This window comes from Strix uralensis, chromosome 15 (genome assembly GCF_047716275.1).
Source record: "Strix uralensis isolate ZFMK-TIS-50842 chromosome 15, bStrUra1, whole genome shotgun sequence".
Taxonomy (NCBI): Eukaryota; Metazoa; Chordata; class Aves; order Strigiformes; family Strigidae; genus Strix; species Strix uralensis.
In genome coordinates, this window is record NC_133986.1 from 1,688,390 (window position 1) to 1,710,150 (window position 21,761).

At 40.6% G+C, this 21,761-nt stretch overlaps 1 protein-coding gene across 11 annotated transcripts in view; it reads left to right on the forward strand.

Moving 5' to 3' along the window:
* Positions 1-21,761, forward strand: part of MICAL2 (microtubule associated monooxygenase, calponin and LIM domain containing 2) — a 130,214-nt gene that overhangs the window by 7,682 nt on the left and 100,771 nt on the right. For all 11 annotated transcript variants that reach the window (XR_012630904.1, XR_012630905.1, XR_012630906.1 and 8 more), the window contains exon 2: positions 15,426-15,785. Coding sequence is in view for 8 of the 11 variants with exons in the window: in XM_074884325.1 (XP_074740426.1) it covers positions 15,522-15,785 (264 nt within the window). In the remaining 3 variants the exon portion in view is untranslated. The remainder of the gene's footprint in view (positions 1-15,425; positions 15,786-21,761) is intronic.

A 21,761-nucleotide genomic window follows, 5' to 3' on the forward strand; every position in this document is an offset into this window, starting at 1 on the left:
GGGATAGCAGGTCTGCATTTGCATACAAGATTTAATTTAAGTATCGATGCAGATCTATCACAGGTTTTTTACTCTAATAATTCTAGTGCACAAAGAGACTGTGAACCACTTTTCAGTTTTATTCACTCTACCGAAGTAACATACAGACGAGCAAAGAATGGTAAGGCTTTCCTTGTCTACCTAATTGGCTGTTGTGCAGCCGATATGCCAACCCATGTGCAGAGTCTATTGAAAATGTGTGAGAGAGAACTACTGGTACTTCTACAAAGTAGAAAGCAACTTCATTACTTTAACTTTCCTGCTAGGCTTTGTAAGGTTGTGATCAGTGCTTCTGATGAGTTCATGGAAGCCTTCATTGCATTGATTTTTAATGACTGTTTCTCTAATGAGGAAAATACACCTTTGACATACTAAGAAGCAGCTTATGTTTTGAATCCAAATTTTCCTGCTTTCCTTATGGATTTTCTCTGTTGTCTAGTATTTTGTGGGGATATTATGCCAGATGCAGGGCTGAAATGAATGTATTTTTTCATTTTGGAGGAGGAAGTGAAGCCAAACAGTGTTTTTTTTTTCTTTGGCTGTTGATTCCATTATGATTTTAATGATTATTCTGCTTTCTTGGGGGAAGATATCCAGAAGAGAGAGAGCTTTTCTCTTTTCTACCAGGTCTGGGGAATTTAAAATGAAAACTAATTGATTGTTCTGGACCTAGTCATTAGAAACTAGTATTGACAACCTAAGTATTACCTCTCGCTATTAAAATTAAGCAAAAAAGGCAACATTTACAGTAATTATTTACCTACCTTACAGGCCTGTATTCACATGAATAGTCTCTGTCAAGTGTATCTGCACTCACCTTTCTACTTTTAGAAATAGGATCCTAATTTCTAATGTTTCTTACCTGATACATTTTAATCATAAATAGAATAGTAACAGTCATTGTCCTGTGTGAATGGTTGTTTCATACCTTGTGATGTGGGTTTTTTTTTTTCTTGTTAAGGCTTCTTAAACTTAATTAGCAATGTTCTGTCTTTTCCCATATTTACAGGTTGGTGGGAGGGGGGAGATAAGAAGAAATTACCTTTTATTTTTCAAATTGGTGGTTGGGTATTGACGTACCCGAATACGTGCTTAGTCATGTGCTGTGATGCTGATGAGTTTCGCTTGGCACACCCCAGCAGATGCAGTCCCTCCCCTGTTTTCAGCAGAGCCATCTTCTCTGTGGTGCAATTGTAGATGACTGGATTTGTTTTACAGCGGTGACACAGTGTAATGATAACCTTGCCAATGCTAAGGAGAGGTGGAAACAGCTGAACTTTTTGCTTGTATTGCATGTTTAAAAATTTCTCTCAAGATACTGTGACTTGAAGCTTTTGGTCAGTGTCACTTCCAGAACTGTCATGAACTTCTGTAAGAAAGTGTCAAAGTGGCGGAGACTTGGGCCAAAGGTTCTTTTTTCTTCCACCAAAACTGTATTTTAGTTGCTCATTCATTTTTTTTTGCCTTTACCTGTTTTTTCTCTCCTCTAAGCCTATATTCTAGTTTATGTTCTTATCGCCTTCCAGCAGTAAAATTTTCAGCTTTAAGCTGTGAGATGCACTGGTGTGCAACCTCATAGGGATCAGAAAAATAGGATGTAGGCAAGACTGTAGAGAAATCTATTTGAGAACTCCTGTGGTAATTGTGTTGGTAACTGTTGCTAATAATCTGGGTTTTCTGTCTGGGAAATATGAACATGTTGTATTTATTGTACTTCTTAACACGTGAAGCATCTGTGCCTATAAAGTTACAGCAGTCTGTCAGAGCCTGGATGGACACTCTGCTCTGTGAAGGTAGTGCCTGCGAGTGCAATGCACTTCCTCTGCCTGCTCAGGTATTTTGTAGATCCAGAGAAGTGTCTGTGCTGAATGTCCTTGGTTGAGATCCTTGCACTGCCTGCTGGGTGTGTGCCTTAAGCAGATTTACTAATCTGACCTTTTAACCCGCTGATGATTAATAGACCTCTGCCAGAGCACTATGAGACATGGTTCCTCTGGAGTGGCCCTGCCAATAAAGGTCTGCCACGAGGTAAAAGGAGTAATTACGTAAGTGCAGCTGCCCCAACTGCAAGAAGATGGCTGTAAGGGGCCTGTGCAAAGCTGTCAGCTTCTGTTTTTAGAAATGAGGGGTGCTTTTCAGCCAGTTAGGATATAGTCTGACCTGAAAATACCAAGGTGAACTGTTCACACATTGCCATACGCTGCCTGTCAAGATGCCTTGGGGAAATATGCTCTGCAAAAATTGATTCATAATTAGTTGATACGCTGGATATTAGGAATCCAGTGAAGTGCTGCCTTTTGCACTTTATTCTCCCTTAGACCCAATATAAAGTGGTGTTTCACATGCACATTTTACGAGGAACGACAGGAGAGATTGTAATGGCCACTCATGTAACTCAACATTTGTAATTTACACCTCTTTAAAATTTTTTTCGTCTACTTCTTTTATGAAAACATATGGCATCTTTTGTCACAGTGAAAACAAAATAAGCTGCTAATTGAAGAATCCTATCACGTTAGTCATAGAAAGCTAGGAATAAACTGTTCTGGATGTCACTCGCTGCATTAGGGCATCTGGTAAGCAAACACTTTGTTACTATGACTTTTGAATTTTTCTCGGTGTGCTTGTGTTGCTCCCCCAGAGGCAGTACACTGGTCATGTTCACTGGCTGGACTGCAGGTCAACAAGGGACAGAGGTGGAAGAGCCCCAGCTATATGTGGTGGGGCAAAGAGGGCTTTGGATTGTGCAGCACAGATAAACTAACATAGGGAATAAAACAAAAGAGTTTCTCATGAAAGGCTCTGCATTGTTAGTGGCAGCAGGAGCCTTGGGATATGTGCTTAAATCACTGTAATATATCCTTGGATCTTTGCATGTGTGGTTTTAAATGTGGCAGTTTAAGGTAGCAGGTTAATCTGGCTAGAAAGGAGCCCGTTTTCCCTAGATGCAGCCAGTGGTATGTCTGATGGACCTCGTTTGAAAGGAATTCCCTGAAGTTGATGGCATCAGTGAAGAAGTCATGCTCAGTCTAGCTTTGATAGAAGCCTGAGGTCTGACAGCCCTCTCTCTCATCCTGCCTAGCTGCACCAGGCACCAGAAGCACCATCAAAGAGACAGTGATATTCAAAGCCTTTGCTATGATAATCTGTGCTACACACAGGGGAGATTCTGGAGTATTTGAACTTAATGTATTTCATAGTGATCTGCGCTTGGCAGGAATGGGGGCGGGGGTAAAAACTCCCATGTTGTACTTTAAAGGAATGGACTGATTTGGTGACTGTTGCAGTCACTTTCTGCCTCCCTTTCATAAGGATTTCTGATTTAGAAATGCATTATGGAAATATCTTGACTGGCATATGAGCTTTTTTCATGCTGATGTGCCTTTTTTTTTTTCCTTTGGCCTCTGGTTTAAGAGTTTTCTTGTAAGTACTATCTGGCTGCAGATTTGCATGCAAAAAGCACCATTCCTTGAAAATTTTGCTTCCAGAGGTCATATAAACTTTAAACTTGTTCCATACTTCTTCCTCCTCAGATTATTTCATTTGAGGTTTAGATTGTACGTTGACTCACTTTTTCTTTTTCGATGGGAGTGAGCTCATACTATGCTGATTGTATGCATTTGGACCTGGTGTGCCAACTGTCCAAAACTTCTGGTGTATGTCTTTTTTTTTTTCTTCTCTCCATGCAATAACTGCACAATACCTGAAACGCAATTGTGATCACATGCCTGTGGGTGCAGCATGTACTGAAGAACCTGTTTATAACTTTGGTTCAAAATTGAAAGGGGAAATACTGCAATTTCAGATGCATCATAATTCAGCTTTTACTTCAGAAAATCTCATTGCTTTCCTTGTGCTTTATGCAGTGTATCACTTGCTCATTCTCTCTGGTAATCCAAGTAGCAGTTTCAAGCAACTGTCTGGGGGGAGAAAAAATAAAAATATTCATGTATCCTTTAAAAAAAAAAAAACAAAACCACCCAGCTGGAAAGAAAAGGTGAAGAGCAAAACCAGTCCAACAGTACCTCTAAAGTTCTTTTTTCTTTTTTTTCTTCCCCCACCCCAGTGCTTTACAAAGCTGAAAGGTACTAGATTATCTTTAGGGGTGTTTCTGCCAATTTGGATTTTCTTTGCAACAGAGTAATGAACGGTGTTGCATGAGGGTCCTTAGACTGCTCATCCCTAACCAGCATCTATCACTGTGCTGTGACGGAGGCAATGGCAGAATTTGGTCTGGTCCAAACACAGATCTGCCCTGCTCTATCTGTGCCTGTCCTTCACCAGCCACCTGCATGCTGATGCCCAGGCCAAAAGTCAGGCTCAGTATGGCAGTGGCAGAGTGAGATGCCAAATGCAGATTGCTACAGGCTGTAATGAAATAGCTAAGGAAGTGCAGCACAAGTAAAGGCTAGTTTTGTGCTGTTTTCATGGGTTTATGAACACTCAGAGCCCCATGTAGTGAGCTCCAAGGATGTCCTACTTTTGAAAGATGCTGCAACAAAGCCTACGCTGTTTTTTGCATATAGCTCTTGGGGCAGTGGTTGCGTTAGCATTTAATCACGGTGGTAATACAGGCACTGTATTAGGGCATTAGCTAACTCTTTATTCCTAGTAAACTAAAGCTTGATAACTGGAGTGTAGATAAAGATCTGGTTGCACATTTCAGTGAAATAAAAGCAATACTGTTTACCTGTATGCAGAAGAGAGGGAGAAATCTGTGCTAATGTAAAACTGGAGAGAAGTCCAAGCCAATGTAAGGTCTCAGGCTCAGTAACAAAACTTTTTTAAAAGTCATATTTATAAAGTGGAGAACTTAAGAATATTTCCTTTGTGAATAGCTTGCATCCAGAAATTTTTCTCTCCATCTTTTTTCTGATGGTCAATTATCTGTTTTCTTTTTTGGTATCTATAAGTTGGGGGATATTAAAATTGTTTGAACTATATGTGAAGGAACTGTAATCACGAAATACATCTTCATGTCTTCAGTTGGTTTGCTTTATGTAAGCATCTTGGATGAAGGGAATTTGGGTTTTCTTCTGCTCAAAAGTTGAGAAAAAGCTTTCAGTATTCTAACAGTTCCCGTTCCCTAGTTCCTGCTCTTGGCAGAGCAGGCGTGGGGAGGGAGGGGGTCAGGCTGTGCGGGCTCAGCATCGGAGACCACGCAGGGGCCATGAGCAGCCCATGGTGGTGGGGGCGAGGGCGCAGCCACCCCACGCCCTCCCTAGTGCAGCCCTGGGGGCCATCAGCACTGCAGCATGGGCCAGTGGGCGTCCAACTGGCTGGCAGAGGCTGGGCCATGCTAAAGCAAAACCAATTTGACCCAAGAGGTTTCTGTAAACCACTTTCCTTCCTAAATTGTTGTTTTCTCTCAGAAAGCCAGCTCTAATCAGGACCTTGTGTACCAGGCACTCTGCAAACCCAGAACCAGTTAATCCTTTCTCTCTCTGAAAATTACAGGCTGTGAGAGTTGAGGCACCAAAGCAGCTTTACCTCTGTCTTCCTGTAGCTGTTGAAAGGGGAAGAAATGCAATGCATTTAATCTACTCTGGTACTGCAAACATTATACTCAAGTAAGCAACATGTAGTCACCACATGATGTCATTTCAGGATCCCCAAGGAACCCTGTCGCTGTTACGTGTAACCTCATGTGGGAATGAAATGGTAACACTGTTTTAGGACTTTCTGGTTGTGTCTAACATACCTGCCATGTTTTTGCACTTACAGGTGCTCAACTCTTTGAAAGCATTGTTGACATTGACTTTTAGATATGTATGTGTTGATGTTGGCCATAGTCTCCCTACAGATGCATTCTTTCATTAAGAAATTTTGAATCTCCTATAAAGTGCGTGTTAGGACTAGATGACAGTGAGTAAAGTAACTTTTTAGAAAAAAGTGACATTATTCCTTGCCTTGGCACTTTAGAAGTGCCCACGTTCCTACAGTGTCTGCCCACTTACATGCAGTAAAGTACCCGTACATGGAAAAATAAATTTTCTAAATGAAAGAATGACTAAAGAGCCTCATGATAACATCTTCTATGTGTTTAAGCTTAGGTCATTCTGCTTGGTAGGTGATTGGTAGCAAGTGGCCAGTGTTGCATAAAGACTTGAACATGAAAAGGTGCATCCACCTCTGACCTTTAATGTTGTTGACAGGATTAACAGAGTATTTAAACTTCAGGCTTTTGGAACCATGCTGTGTGATAAACAATTACTGTTAAAAAGTGCTTTTTTTGTTTCACGTTTTCTAGTAATCTTTTTTGTGCTGGAGAAAATGAATCATAATTTAATTCTGACTATATCTCAGCTTGCCTTGTGAAAACAGTGATGCATTTGTCATGTCTCCTATTATTGGCTAATGATGTTATACCCTCAGAGGATTTTTTTGAAGAGGCTGCTTCCTAACATTTTATTCCCACTGGTGTTTGTTTTTTCTGATGGCTTTCCCAAAAATAATGTTTCAAGATGTATTTTCTTGTTTGAGAGAATTTTTCTGCAGCAGAAATGGATGATGTTTTTGTAACTCTATTGGAATCTTTATTTGGGTTTTTTATACTTTGTTTTTCTTCATTTTTTGGGAAGTCAAGGCTGAGAGAGGGTAGAAATTGTCCTGAACATTTTCTTCCAAAAATACTGTTTCTACTTTCAGAAGCGATGTCTTTTCTAGTCTCTTCTGGTAACTATGGGTCCAGTTTACAAGGACAAAAAAAAAAAAGAAAACAGATATATAGCAATCCCAGTAGCTTGCTTTCTTTTTTGTCTTCTCATGTAAATGTTCCCTGGAGCAGAGTTTGGTGTTTAACCTACATTTTCTGGTTTTCCACCACCCTCTGGCTGACTTGTCTGGGTGAGGCTTTGCAGCTCTCTACTGTCATTCAATAGCTGGTTTTCGGTGGTGAACTGACATTACTCTAACCAAGGAACCTAGCATTCACAACCCAAAACTGTTTTTTTTAAAAAAAAAAATTCTTTTTCTCTTTCTTTAACTTGTGGTTCCCATGAATTTCAGTGTGACTGATAACATTAATACGCCAATAAGATGCAGGAAGTATTGTGTGCTAGCTTGCATTAAAAAAATTTTAACAATGGAATGTGTTGATTCCTAAAAGCATGTGTGAATGCATATGAAATATTGCCCAGAATGTTTTATTTCTTTGATGATTGGCAATGCAGTACTGTCTGTGTTTTCAGTGGATTAATCCGAGTTACTGATCTGGAAGTCTGATGTCTACAGATGAGGGCAGCTCTGCCAAATGAATTATTGTGGCCTGGAGCTCTTGGGGTCTTGCAGTCCTTGGGCTGACTGTTTATTCCTCCTGTTCAGCTCTTGGATAATTGCTGCAGCCCGAATAACAAGAGGGGAACATACTGGAGAGAAGACATATAACCAGAGATCCACACTTGGAAAGACAATCAGAAGCATACTCCAGAGAGCTTTTGGCATGTGCTCTGTGAAAGTTAACATTGGTGCTGTTCTTTTTCTTCTTCCAAAACATATCCTGGGCAGTTTCCTTCAGCACAGCCATAATTTTATATTTTTGCGTAAAAAACCCCAAACAAACATTAATTTCCTTTGTCACAGAAATCCTGAGGGGAAACAAAAGACAGTCTTATTTTGGTATCTGCAGTTCTCTGGTTCCTCACTGCAAGGCACTTTCTGGTGTCTCCAGCTGATGTCTTTCTGCAGCTCTCAGTTTGAGTAGCAGCAGTGCTGGTCACCTTTCTCTGCTCCATAGTTCGTCTGGGTCAAGAGTGGCCACAGTAGGGGACAGGGTGTATCTGGACATAGGGTGGCTTCCAGCTGGAGAGAGCAGGAAGGCACCGATGGTGGCCCCTTTTGCCCCATGATTCCTGCTGGGGGCCAGGAAATGTGATGACAACTCTTCGGGCACTGCGAAAGGCCTTGGCAGTCTCATGTTGCTGTGTCAGTTCATAGCCTATCTAGCTGCCCCATCCTTCTGGATTATCCCTATTCGCAAAGTGTCACGAACCAACATTATTTCCATGATTGCTGACTAAGAGAGTCTGCTTTTTCCTGGTTCATGTGTTTGTTCTTTTTCATGGTGTATTTACCTCCATAATTATGTCCCCATGCATACAAAGGGAAGCTGTACTAGAGGAACCTCTGCTGCCAAATGTGGCTCAATTTTGTTGGTATAGCTGCATCTATACGAGGGATTTTGCTGACATAGCTCTGTCAGCTAGTGGGTATGCATTTTTTCATGCTCCTCACAGACACATCTAAGTCTTCCCTGTGACCTGGGGGTGAAGAGCAGAGAGGAGGACGTGGGGTTGTGAGAGGGAGTGGGATGTCAAAGCTCCCACTGGCAGCCAGGCAGGAGTGGTGCCAGAGCTCCCTCTCCATCATCCTCTCGTGTCATCTGCCTCTGCTCGATGTGCCTGGCCCTCCCGCCTCCCTGCTGGATGTGATTTCGGTAATGGTAGCTGGGATATTACTTGTTCTCTGAATTAGTCTGGCCCAGTGTCCTAACATCTTACTAAAACTAGAAGATCTTGTGCTGATTGAAAAACAGCCAACCCACTGCCTGTTCTGTGATTAACTTTTATATCTCCGCTGTTCCAGTTTGTGAGCTTGAAATTAAATGTCACTACAGGAAAAGAAAGGCAGGATTTTCAAAGAGCTTGAAGTTTGTCCTTTTAAATGTTTTCACTGACGGTATTTTCATAACATCTTTCTAACTTCAAATAACAGGTGCCTTTTCTTAAGAGGTGCACGCACTTGCTGGCTGATGTTATCCTTATGTTATACTTTCTTCCTTTGCTCTTGTGATCCTAACTGAGGAAAACATCAGCATAAACTTTCTACTGTTGTTTACATTGTATTTCTAATCTACTACAACAGAGCTGAAAAATGTTCTTTCTTGTAACCAGTCTAAACAAGAGTCAGGTTTTAATATCTTGTTTATGTACAACATTAACCCCTAATGACTGTGGCTTAATCATGTACAGTTAGCTTTGTAGATATAGACTATATGGAAACTTGTGATCTAGTAATAGAGCTTTTAGCAGCCCTGTTAGAGATCATTTTAAATACTCACTGTAACCTGCACAGAATAACTGGGCTAGAGACATTTGTCCTCAATATCATTAGACTTAAAAGTTTAGAGTTACAATTTTACAACTCCTCTGAAATGCATCAGTATTTCTGATGAACAATTTTAAGTATATGTTGCATACAGATGCCTGGAAAACTGTGTATTGTCATTCATTTGAAATACTTGTGCGTGTGCTTTGCAAAATGAGTATCTGGTGGTTTTAGTGATGCTCACAGGACAGGACTTCCTGTGCAGGCGGCAGAATGGTGTGAACCCTGTGATTGCCAGTTTTCTGTTCTGTGTTATCTGAACTTTGGGTTGCAAGAGTGGCCATATGGCAAAGCTAGTACAGCGTGCCCTGGCCCACCAGTGGCTGTGGCAGGGGCAGGCATTTGAGCCTCCATCTCTGGGATTATGCCTGTGGACCCTTGGGCATCATCCCGTTCTTTGCCTGTGCCCATGCTGTATGTCTGCATGAATGGAGACATATGCAAGCAGCTGGTTTATGTGGCTGATCTCATTTTACTTGTCAGTGTCTTAGTGTATTCCCACAGTAATACTGGAAAGCTCAGACCAGTAATGTCAAGAAACAAACTGGACTATTTTTTAAAGCTTTCAACTTCAGAATGTGTGGAATGTGATTTAGTCCGTGTGGCAGATTAAAATAAAATTACATACCTGTAGGATTTAATGTGATTCTTTGTGAACATATCTAAAATCCTCACTGCAAAGTGTTAGTGTACTTGTGCACATGCTTCCAGCTATATTTTATTGTGGTATGATTCCAGATGTGGCAGGTTAAACTGGCACAGCAGCACTTGTTGGAAGGCTTATGTTTGAAATGTCTCATATAACTTTAGCAAAACAAGCTGATAGCGTGTACGGTAACCTGGTAAGTTCATAGGCACAGAGTGTCTCGGTAGGAACTGTTTTGAATTCCATACTTGGCCTGAAAAGTTATTTTGCAAGAGTTGTGTGGAAGTCAGCTTTTTATAAAAATACAGAAGAGTAATCTGTCTGTTTATAAAGAGAGACTGTTTGCAAAGCTTTGTTCAGAAGCAATTTCTGTTCATTGATGTTTCTGTTAGGATTGTGCATCTTAAGAAATGTGTTTTCTATTTGTCACCAATAGAAAACAAGTATTTTAGGCAAATGTACTTTTGTGTGTTTTAACTAGTTTTATAAGCAAAGCAAGGGAGAGCTTCAGTTATTACCAGAGTCAGATATTTTTTTTTCCTTTTATGTTTTTTTTTCCTTCGGTTCTAGGAAAACATGCAAAGAAACCAAACCACCAGAAAGCTATGTTTCCTTCAGATAGAAATAATTATATTTAAAACGGTCACTATGAAAGCAAAGTGCCTAATGAGAGTAGAAACTAAGTTAAAATACATAGAAGATCCTCTAACACAGCTAGTCTCACTTGAAAATTTCACTTATCATAATCGTATTGAGATTTTAGACAGTTATGTTGAGGAAGAGACAGCAGAAATACTGCAGCTTTTACTGGTGATGAGGGAGGGCCAAAGGAAATGATTACTACAGATGCTGCAGAATCCAGTCTTTCGTTTCTGTTGATGTTTCTAACTGTAAGCAAACAATAAATGTATTGTATCCTGCATGCCAAACTGAAGTCTTAATAAAAGAATTTATTCTCGGTAAACATGGCAGAATTAGGGCTGTATTGAAAGTGTAATCAGGATTAGTGGTATTGAAATGTGGGGAATTTAATTCTTTTCTAATCTCCCCGAGGAACATGTTCTCAGATATTAGAAACAGACCATTAGGGGACTAAGGAAGGACTTAAGTGCTGCAAGTTTGAATTAAAAGTAGAGTTGTACTCTCTCTGGTGGGACAACTAAGACAAAAATGGTTTTAAATTTTTGAGTATACTACCTCAAAACACTGGTGACAAGCAATTCGCATAGTACTGCTGTCAAAAATTTAAGTTATTTTCGTTTAATGACTCCTATATGTCAACTTTATTGCTAGCTCTATTATGCTGAAAGGCTTCATGTGCAGTTGTGAACCAGCTCCATACATCCATTTAACTAGTGATAATTAGTGGAATTACTGACAGTGAAGGCATTTTTTTACTCTTCTCAAAATCATCTGCAGCAACAGAGCTTGTTTCACTGACAGGAAATATCAACCAAGACTGGAAGCATTTGCTTCTGTACATGCACCATTGCTTTAACTTCTATTTCCTCCCTGTCCCTTTTGCACTGCTTTCCTTTAAGTTGTAATAAGATCTTCACTTTCTTCCTGGGTAGCCACCAGGCATGAACAGCACTTCTCAGCTTTTCTTATATGATATTCCTGTTTGCCCCCGACTGGAGGCGGAAAGGAGGTTGGGCTCACTTGCTACAGTAGAAGGGATCATCAGAATGCAACCCTTCTTCCCAGTGTCTGTGCTTTGTGTCTGGGAGCCCTCCAGAGACTCCTGTAAATACCACGGGAAGCTGCATGGAAGGCCAGATTCTTGTATGTGCTTAATACATCATGCCTGGGACCTAAAATGGCAGTTCTTGTTAGTTGTGAATCTAACCCGTGGATGCTTCAGTTCTGACTTAAAAGAACTGTTTGTCCAGACTGTTTCCTTCTCTCTAATTCTCTTCCTTTCTGTGGTCTGAATTTTTATTTGGCGCTGTAGCACTTCAGTAAAGTTTCAGATAAACCCATTATATTTTTGGATTGTGCTTCCAGAGGAAGTTCAGTGGTCACTTTGAAAAGCGTAGTTTGCAGTTTCAGCATCAATACTCAGCTAGATGAGACTTTTGGATCTGTATTTCATCCCCATATGATATATGATGAAGGAAGAAAAAGGGTAAATATAATACTCAAAGAACTCGCGTATTTCCCCAAACGCTGTTCTTTTTCCACTATAGGTAAGCAGATTATGCATTGCCTCTTAAGTCTTTGAGACAGTTACAGATCAGGAAACTTTAATTATAGTTAAGAATTACTCCATTCAACTTCTTGTCCTTATTGCATTGTTTCTAGTGAGTTATGTACAATACTACAGTGAAATACTGGTGACTCCTCAGAAAAAAATGCATGCTTTTCCATGAGCTGCGGATACTTTGAGCACCATCTTCCTCTCCATCATCTGTCAACACAGTGTTCATGCCAAAAAAAAAAAAAAAAAAAAAAGAGAAAGAAAAGCGGTGTTTCCAGCAAGCCAGAAACCCCAGTAACCCAAGTCCACTGTTTCATCCTGCCTTTTTGACCACAAAATGTGGCTTTTTTGGAGAACATGACCTCTGACATAGCGAGGAGAAATGCTTCACTGGTGAGCAAATGTCTCTGCTGAGATGCCACTCCACAGCTTTTTGGTGTGGACAAGATGGGAGTGTTTTGGAAGTTCGCGAGGAGATTTTGTGCCCAGAATGAATAGCCTCAGTCCTGGCTTTGCAGTGTTGCAGGAGTGAAGTTCTAAGGCTGGGGAAGGTGGTGTGGCTGTCCTTCCCAGCTGCTCTCTTCCCCAGTAGAAAGGCAGAGGAAGCCCAGGCCTGCCACATGTGTGTGTGCAACACCTACTTCCACTGGTTTGCATCAAACTAAAAATGTTTTCCTCCCATTCCCTTTGCCTGCAGTGGCTCCTGCTGACCATCTCTCTGTCTTCTCCTCACTGTTATCAGCGCTGGCACATGCTGCTCTTTTTCTTTGGTTGGTTCAGATATAACTTTACTCTTTTAGCTTTTCTCTTCCCCTGCTTCCTTGCTGGATGGAAACAGCTGAGGCTATAAAAATCTCCTCTCTGTGAGCGGAAAAGGTATTAAATTAAAGAGCTTGTGATCAGACTCACTTATCAGATATGCCAGAGTTAACTGTTAAAGATATTTGTGTTATATGAGTGTGATAACAGTCTTGTGGTGAGCTAATGAAAACAATGGAGAGCAAGTGTTGTTTTATAGCTGTTAAGTTGGTCAGAGTCTTTGGTAGCACTGAGGCAGTAGCCATGTGAGTTTATAGCGATTTAAGAAAACCCAATTTGGCTGCCACTCCCTTAGCTGAAATGTCTAAAGCGGAACACTTCACTGACATTTCCCCACTCCCCAAGAAGCTATTCATAATTATTTTGAGAGAAGATAAAAATATTTTGGCTTTTCTATTATAAAAAATATCTTGGGCAGGTATGGAAATCGGTAAAGTAAGTGTTTATCCTTGATTTTAGTTATTTTTTTTTCAATGGGTTTTGAATCCTGGGGTGCCTCTATATCAAGCTGTTTAAGCAGCATTGTAGCATCTTAGACTGGGCTGTTGCTATCTTTAGTTGCCCTGTTTGCCTTCCCCTTGTAATAGCATTCATGTCTAAAGCTTAAGCCCAGACATGTATCAGTGTCTTCGCATGGCAGTCCCCTACCTTTCCCCTTGCCTAGGAACTTCTGTATCTGTTGACCCGAAACCCACTGTGTAGCTCTGAGTTCCCAAAGCCAGGGTGGTGAGGGGAACACTGGGCCCCCCTCGCAGCCGCACTGGGGTAGCGAAGATGGCCAGGCTCCCTCCTGCATGCAGTTGTTGGAGTGGTTTGCTCATTAACCATTGAGGACTTGAACCTGGAAAGGTGCTGGATGTCCTGAACTCCTGTTGAGTCAATGGGAGTTCATGGCACTCAGTTTCTTGAAAAATTAGACTTTCTAGAAGTCAGGGCATACAAAATGTTTGTGCTTGTACTTCACAAAGCCACAAAGCTCTTCAGAAAAAGGGCATGAGCATGCTATAAATGAAGTATTCAGAGGGGAAAACAAAAATTTCCTGACTTATTCTTGGCACCAAATATTTAATCATGACATTTGGTCTAACTCTCAACATTGCCAATTTATTTTACCCACAAACCAACAACAGACTGGTGATGTGCACACAAAGGTTATTTATTTTGAGTGCAGCCAGGGAATGTGAGTATTCCAAATGCTTCCTTATATCTCCCAATGGGATCTCTTTAATAAGTTGCATAATATTTTTCTGTATTAGAGGATTGTCAGATAGACATGGTAGGTCTCTTCTTTACTTAAATACACTGGTTTTGTTTTTCTTTTTTCTTTGAAGGAAATGCAGGCCAAGAGTGAGTAGTTTGTGAACAGTGTTAAATTAAAAAGCATAACTTCAAAGGCCTTTCTAACAATTTATTCTAAAACTATCAGCCAACAGATGATGTTCCAAGCAAAATAACTAATTATGTGGGAGGTTAGGCAAGCATTGATTTAGTTTTTGGTTTCTTGGGCTGGTAGATAATTCTTTAATAGCAAGAAAAAGAATACATGACTTAAATCTCTGGACTTGAGTCCAGGTAGACCCTCTTCTGAGGACAAGTTTATACATAACCTGTAACAATTTTCTTGGAAAATGTGAAAACCAATTGGATATTTTCTGTAGACCTTGACTGACTCTAAGACACTCCCCATTAGAGATTGAGAGCAAGGTTAAAGAAAGATAAGGGAGTGCCACAGTGAAAGTATTTTAGTTCTTTCAAACTTATGTTGATTTAGAATAACATTGCTCTTACAGAATGTAAGGGTATTTGGAATATCAGGCACAGTTTGACAGTGATCATGTTACTAGGAAAAGCCACCGGGCCTTAGTGGGCCAAACATCATTACTTTATATCATCAGCACATGACAAGGTAAGACTCCAAACACATAACTTCAGCATTTAGCGTGTGGAGATGTGGAGATAAAATTCCTTTATATGCACTAGAGCACTGAACTCTTTCTCGTTTTGGCAAGAGAGTTAGAAAAAGAGGAGCTCTCTGTGGTTACTTGTTTTCTGTTTCTTCAGTTCCGGTGTAACCTGTTTCTGCTTAGCCTGTTTTGTGCGTTTGCTCGTGGCAAGTGATTCTGCCAATTCTAAATTGCTCTGGCTAAGCTGCAGTCTTGGCCCAAGCTTGTGCAACAGGAGAAAATTCCCTCAAATAGTGTTGACTTTTGGCTGCAGGTTTCTAAGAATTCTTAAAACTAAAACTTTACGAGAGGTGTACTTGCTGTGACATAAATTCTGCTTGGGAAAATCATCTGGACATTTGATTTTTCGTTATCTAGCACTTATCACTGAAAAAAAATTAAAGAAACCCTTTCAGTGAAGCTGGCTGTTTTTGAAGCAGTAGACTTGAGTTTGTAGGGTTTTTATAGCAGTCTTTGCGAAGTAAATGTCATGACAGCAGAAGTATGGTATGTTTGTTTGTAATGCTTATCTTAGATGCCACTACTAACTTTTTGTACCTGGTTGTCCAGTCCCCATACTCTGTGTTTTTATGTTCATATTGGATGTGCAGTTTGTGGGTTTAATTTGTCAGGCAGAACCTGCTTTAACAAGACCTGTGTTTGTCTTTTCTAGGAATAATATGCTTGGAAGTACTTGCTAGTGTTGATCACCTGTACCCCAGCACAAGAAAGCTCCAGCTGAATCCTTTTCAAACACTTCTCTCAGAACATGGGGGAAAACGATGTTGAAAAATACAGTCAAGCTGGTCAGATATTTGAAAACTTTGTACAAGCATCAACATGCAAAGGTACTATTCAGGCCTTTAATATTCTCACTCGTCAACTTGAATTAGATCCTTTGGACAATAGAAACTTTTACACCAAACTGAAGTCAAGAGTGACGACGTGGAAGGCCAAAGCTTTGTGGAATAAGCTTGATAAAAGAGCAAGTCACAAAGAGTATAAACGTGGAAAATCTTGTATGAACACTAAGGTAAGTGGAGTTCAGTTTTGGATTTCACAGCTTAGAATCTTTTAAACTTGTTTTTCTGTAGAAGCAAGGTTTCTACCATCACATGCAATGTGTCCATTCAGGTAACCCTCCCTTTAATATACTTTTTGAAACTATGGCTGGTATCAACTGATTTTGACAAATTTTCAGGTATTTTTGTTCTGCAAGCTTTGTGGAAACACACAGCATGGAAGAGTGATCCTAAAAGCACCCTGCTTTACAATCTGCCTCAATCATGGCAAAAAAGTTTTCTGCCTTCTTTAGACATCAGCATCAATCAGGCATAAGATGTAAACTCATGAGGCAATAGGCTTCATTCATTCTAGGGTCACAAGAACTACTTGCTTTATTAAACAGGGTTGTGCAAGGTGCAAATCATAGCATATTCAGCAGACTCCTCAGTTTGCTGCTTGGTGCATGCTGTAAGAGACCAGGGCTGGCCAAATGTGTTTCAACAGCAGTTCTTAAACTGTTCTCTGGAAAATGCTGCTTGGAGGTCTGGGGATCTGTCTTTGTCACCTAGTATTGGCTCTAGTTGCTAAACAAAAGCAGAAGGAAATGCTGTGCTATTTCTGGATTTAAGTACTTTCTGTAACTGCTTTTTTGCAAGCAGAATGTAGATAATTGCTATGTGGTAGTTACTGAAGGATATGGTCGTCTTGGTTGTGTAAAGGACAGGAAATTATCTTCTCTTCAGCAAAGCATGCAATACCATATTTTGATAGAGAGAACCACTGAACGTTGGTATAAATGTTGACAAAACGGTACAAAATACTCTAGTTCATGCCACTTGTTTCATCTAGCTATCACAGAATATTTTTAATAGCTTTGTCTCAGAGCAATACATTTATTTAATGCCAAATGACAGCTAAACGTTGCCCCAGGAAGGATGGGTTTTAAGAAGCTACTTGACTGTATAGAGGTAGAACAGAGAGGAAGGACACACTGCGGGGTAACTAGACACCAAACTGGAGGGCTTTTTAATTAAAACTATTGCTGAAATGTTATTTTATGGACTCAGCAGACAGGCGGTGTTGAAAGTCTCTTTCTTCTTGTTTGCATCATTGCATTGAAAGTTCTCAAAAGCACTGCGCAGGAGGACACCGTGGTATCTTGTATTGGGTTTGCGCTACTAAAACCTTGCCACACATGTTGTAACCCCATGGGGGACCCACTGCTGGAGCAGTTTGTGAAGAACTGCAGCCTATGGGAAGGAGTTACATTGGAGAAGTTTGTGGAGGACTGTCTTTTGTGGGAGGGACCCCATGTTGGAGCAGGGGAAGAGTGTGAGAAAGGAGCAACAGAAACAATGGGTTGTGAACTGACCACAACCCCCATTCCCTGTCTCCCTGGGCCCACTGGAGGGGAGGAAGTAGAGAAAATTGGCAGTGAAGCTGAGCTCAGGAAGAAGGGAGGGATGGGGACAAGGTGTTTTAAGATTTAGGGTTTTTATTTCTCATTATCCCACTCTGATTTGGTAATAAATTAAACTAATTTCCCTAAGTCGAGTCTGTTTTGCCTATGATGGTAATTGGTGAGTGATCTCTCTGTCTTTATCTTGACCCACGAGCCTTTTGTTGTCTTTTCTCTCCCCTGTCCAGCTAAGAAGGAGTGACAGAGTGGCTTTGGGCACCTGGTGTCCAGCTGGGGTCAACCCATCACATACCTTCAGTACATATAGAGGCCTCTGTTTTTATTTATTCATTTTTAATAAGCTCCCAATTATTATTAACTTTTTCTAAGGTAATAAATGTCCTTACTACAGTTTTCTTTAGAAAATGAAGAGTGCTGTTACAGCTATTTGCACTGCTTTCCTGACAGCCTCTGTTTTTCTCCCTTCCTTTTTCCCTTCATTTCCCTTTTTGACCTGTGCTTCCTTCCTCCTTTTTGTTCTTTTGAAAAGGCCTTGAACGTATGTCATTGAGCATCTTTGTAATGAAAACGGGCAGGAAAGGGAAGGAATGAGAAAGTGTCTGATGATTAACAAATTATAGGAGATATTTCACATGCACCTCCCCTCACATACAGCCCCAGGTCCAAATTTCCATGGTTAGTTTGAGGAAGTATTTGCAACACAAAAAAGCAGTTTTAAGACGCATGGGAAATGTAAAAATGAAGTCCTTTTCCCTCGAGTGTGACATTATAAAGCCAAGGCCTGGTTCTGCAAAGTTCTTAAGCAAAGTGATTAATTTTTATATATGGTGAGAAGACCCGTGGAAATCAGTTGGTACATAAAATACAGCCTGTGTAATGCTTTATAAGGTTGCCAAGCAGGAGACTAATCAACATCTTCCACAGTCTTGAAAGTATGGTATTACTGCTCTTTGAGATTAAAGATTTATTTTTAGTGGCATGGTGTAAGTATTTGCAGAAACTAATGGATGTATCTGATGCACATATGCTCAACTTGCAAATGAATATACAATGTCTGTATGTGAAAACTGTGTGTATAGATATTCTGTGAAATACTTGTAGATGTTCATTATGAGCCTGGACCATGCACAGACCTGCACTGCACTGTGTCATCACTGATTTAACGAGCGAAACATGAATCTTCAAATTGCTGCAAATGAAAGCAGTAACCGCAGTCTGTGGGCTCTGTGGGGATATCTACCAAACATTCCTCCCATGTGAATCACAGTCTGCTGTGAAAGCCTATCTATGCAACATGAATGAGAGGAGATATGTTGAGAGAAGACTGGACTCCCTGATCATTGTGGTGCTGTATTCTGACTGCCCCACTTACAGATAAGGAATTCTCAGAAATGCTGGCAGTCCAACCAAAATGCCAGTGCAGAGAGATTAGGCTACGATATACATACCATGATTTTCCTTCAGTGCAACTTGTGATTTTAAGTTTCTGTCTTTCTTGCATGTTATGCCAGCTACCATTTTTAGTAGTGAAGCAGGGAAACAGGAGTTAGCAGGCTAAATCCTGAAAGCTCTCACTTCTGTGGAGTTGCCTGGGGACTGGTTGAAGTAGATCAGCCCTGAGTACAAATCTTACTTGTTAAAGCAGGATCAAAAAATGAGCTAAGTGGATTTTAGCAATTGCACTTCTGTAAACAAAGCCAAGGTTGCTAGTAGGCATCATTTTAAAAAAAATATGACTTGAAGGCTTTCTATGAGGTTGTGGCCATGAGCTCTGTAGCTGAGTCTGCAGTTTACAGTGCTGAGGTATGGCTTTGCAATCTGTCTGGCTTCTTGCAATCTTCCCAGTCTTTGGAGGAGATAGAACCTGCTGCCTCACCCAAAAACTGTTCATTTTTTTTGCACAGTATTTAAGAGCTGAATGCTGTACTTGTTGGTTTTTGTGCTTATAAACTGTTCAGCCACACTTAAGTTACTCATTACAATATACACAAGTTTTATACATACAGAATGTTCCACTCCAACTAAATAACAATAGTCCTGTGTCTTAACTGCTCTTGAAGAACATTGCCAAATATGGCTTTCAAAGTTTCTACAATGATATGATTTTAAGCTGGATGAATAAAACCAGTTGAACAATTTTCAAGCGGTTCAAAGCCACTTCTATTTCAGAGTTGCCTTAATGTGGACTATATTTCCCCTCTAATTCTTTGTAAAAGAAAAAACAAAAACAAAGTGCTGCAGAAAGACATGCAAAAATTGGGGCAGAAACAAAACTTTTTTTTGAAACTGTAGGAGTCCATCTGTATGTATGTTAAATCTGTATCAAACATACACTTACTTCCATCACAAACTTGTAAAATAGGAATGAATACTGTTCAGAATACCTGTTTCTGGAGCTGGCATTTGCACATTTCACCAGCACTATAGAGAAACAGAAGTCTGTCCTAAGTAGCCAAAACTCTAGAAATCATACTGTGATTTTTGCAAATATGTCTAGAAAAAGAGTGCAGCTTTATTATCCTGGCAAAGTTTCTCTCTCATTTTCATCTTTTACTGATCAGTGCAGAGTAGCATGCTTGGAGTCTGTAATGATTATTTGTTTCTTCATGAAATTAAATGTAGCTAGACAGTTGCAGAAGATTAAAGGTTTAACATATGTTGTTCACCATGCTACCAGTTTGAATGTCTCTCTAAATTTTTGAACATGCAAACCATAATACAATGATGAACAAGAATTCATCCAGCTAGTTGCAGAGTGTATTCAATAACCTTTTAAAGACATATGTGAGTGTTCTCTAAGCATTTATTTGAACCTTTCTGTATGGAGTAGACTCGTTCTTGATTTACTGGCAGTTTACCTGTGTGGTAGAGATATGTGCATACACATATAATTGAGGCTCCCACTGGTGTTTGAGGTATGTATGTATATGTATCAGAGGGCAGGACCTGGCTCATGCTGTGTACCTGAAAATCTGTCTCTCCCATGACTATAGATTCATGCTTGAGGAAAGCAGAGATTGCTGCACATGAAAACATCCCAGACTTACTGTGAAGGGAGGTGTTGATTCTCTAAAGCATGCAAATGTGGTATTGTCTTCCCCCTCAAACGTGCATGCTATTTTTTCAAAACACATGCTGACACTTGAGGAGAACTAAGGAAACTTTGTTTAAAGTGCTAATGTATAAGTATCAGATGCCTTGGTAGGCTCTCTCATTTATGTCTGTATATACCCAGTTTCAGATGATGGTGTTGTGCATTTGAGGGGAGGGCAGTGGCAAATTCCTTGTGCATGGCTTTGGTCTTCTGAGCATCGTCTCTATTGTAGGCCCCGCCTTGGGCACAGTTCCTGGGCAGAGGACTTTTTTCCTGCTCACAGTCTGAGCAGTGGTTTCGAGGCCTGTCTGGACAACATTAGCAAAAAGCAAATAAATAAAATTGAGCTAAAAAGTTTTGAGTGCTGCATATATAAATACATGCGTATGTGCAGTTGTAGATGTATGTGTGTATATATATAATACGGGTTCCTGAAAAACAAATGATCTTGAACTCTATCCTTGTTGGCCTCTCTTGTTTTCCTCATTCCTGGACTTGGCCTTTTGAAGCTTGTTTTATAATAGATTAGGTTCCCTTCCAAAAATTCCTGTTGGGACACTTATTGCAAGAGAATGACTCTAAAATTACTTATGACCACATTTCCAGGGCTTGCATAAAAACACAGCGGCTCTTTTCATATGCTGTCAGTCCTACCTGGACTCAGTGGCATTGGCATCTCAGCTGTAGGGAAGGCTCCACGGGCTCCTCTGGTGGGGTGATGCTTTAGCTGAGGCAGCATTACAGAGAGCGTGTGGCTTGAGGGGGGACGGAAGTGAAGGGGAGTCGAGGGCCAGGGTGTGAGTCAGCTGAGGAGGAGCCCTGGGTGAGAAATGGAGATGGAGGCTGGAGGTTTTGTGACTGACTCAGCACTGGCTCTGAGCCTCGTCTCCCTGTGCTAACCACACTGGTGTGCCCACGAATGATAAAACGGGACAGTCTTTATCTGCCAAACCCCTTCTGCTCCTTTTCACGTTGTTGCCATTACCAAAGGCTGTCAAATGAATGCTTTGGAGGTTAGTAGAACCTTCCTCGCCTGGTGCTCTCCTTCCCACAGAGTTGAGAAGGGGAGAGGTACTCCCGGGCTTTGCTGGGTGCTGCCATGTTACATAGCTGTAGGGTAATCAGCAGGATGAGGAGTGGATACCAGGTCTCTCTCCTTGTTATTAGGTAGAAATTGGCTTCCTACCAGTCCTCAGTTGTTTACAAACTTCCTAATCTGCAGTCTTGCCCCTCATAGTAAATGAGGCAGGTTGGTTTCTAGATGTCTTCCTCTCTCCTCTCTCCACCTTCCTCTGTAGCACTAAACAAATACTTGTTTCTTAATTAAGCAAATAAGCCAGTATGTGTAAACCTGCTGGTATTGTGGCTAAATTTCCTCCTGAAGTGCTGGCATTAGTTGATCCTTGAGAGACAACTTGGATTTTCAGCTGGGTTTCTTCTGTTTTGTATATACTGGTAGACAAGCCAGTGAGTTAGTGTGTTCAAGTGTT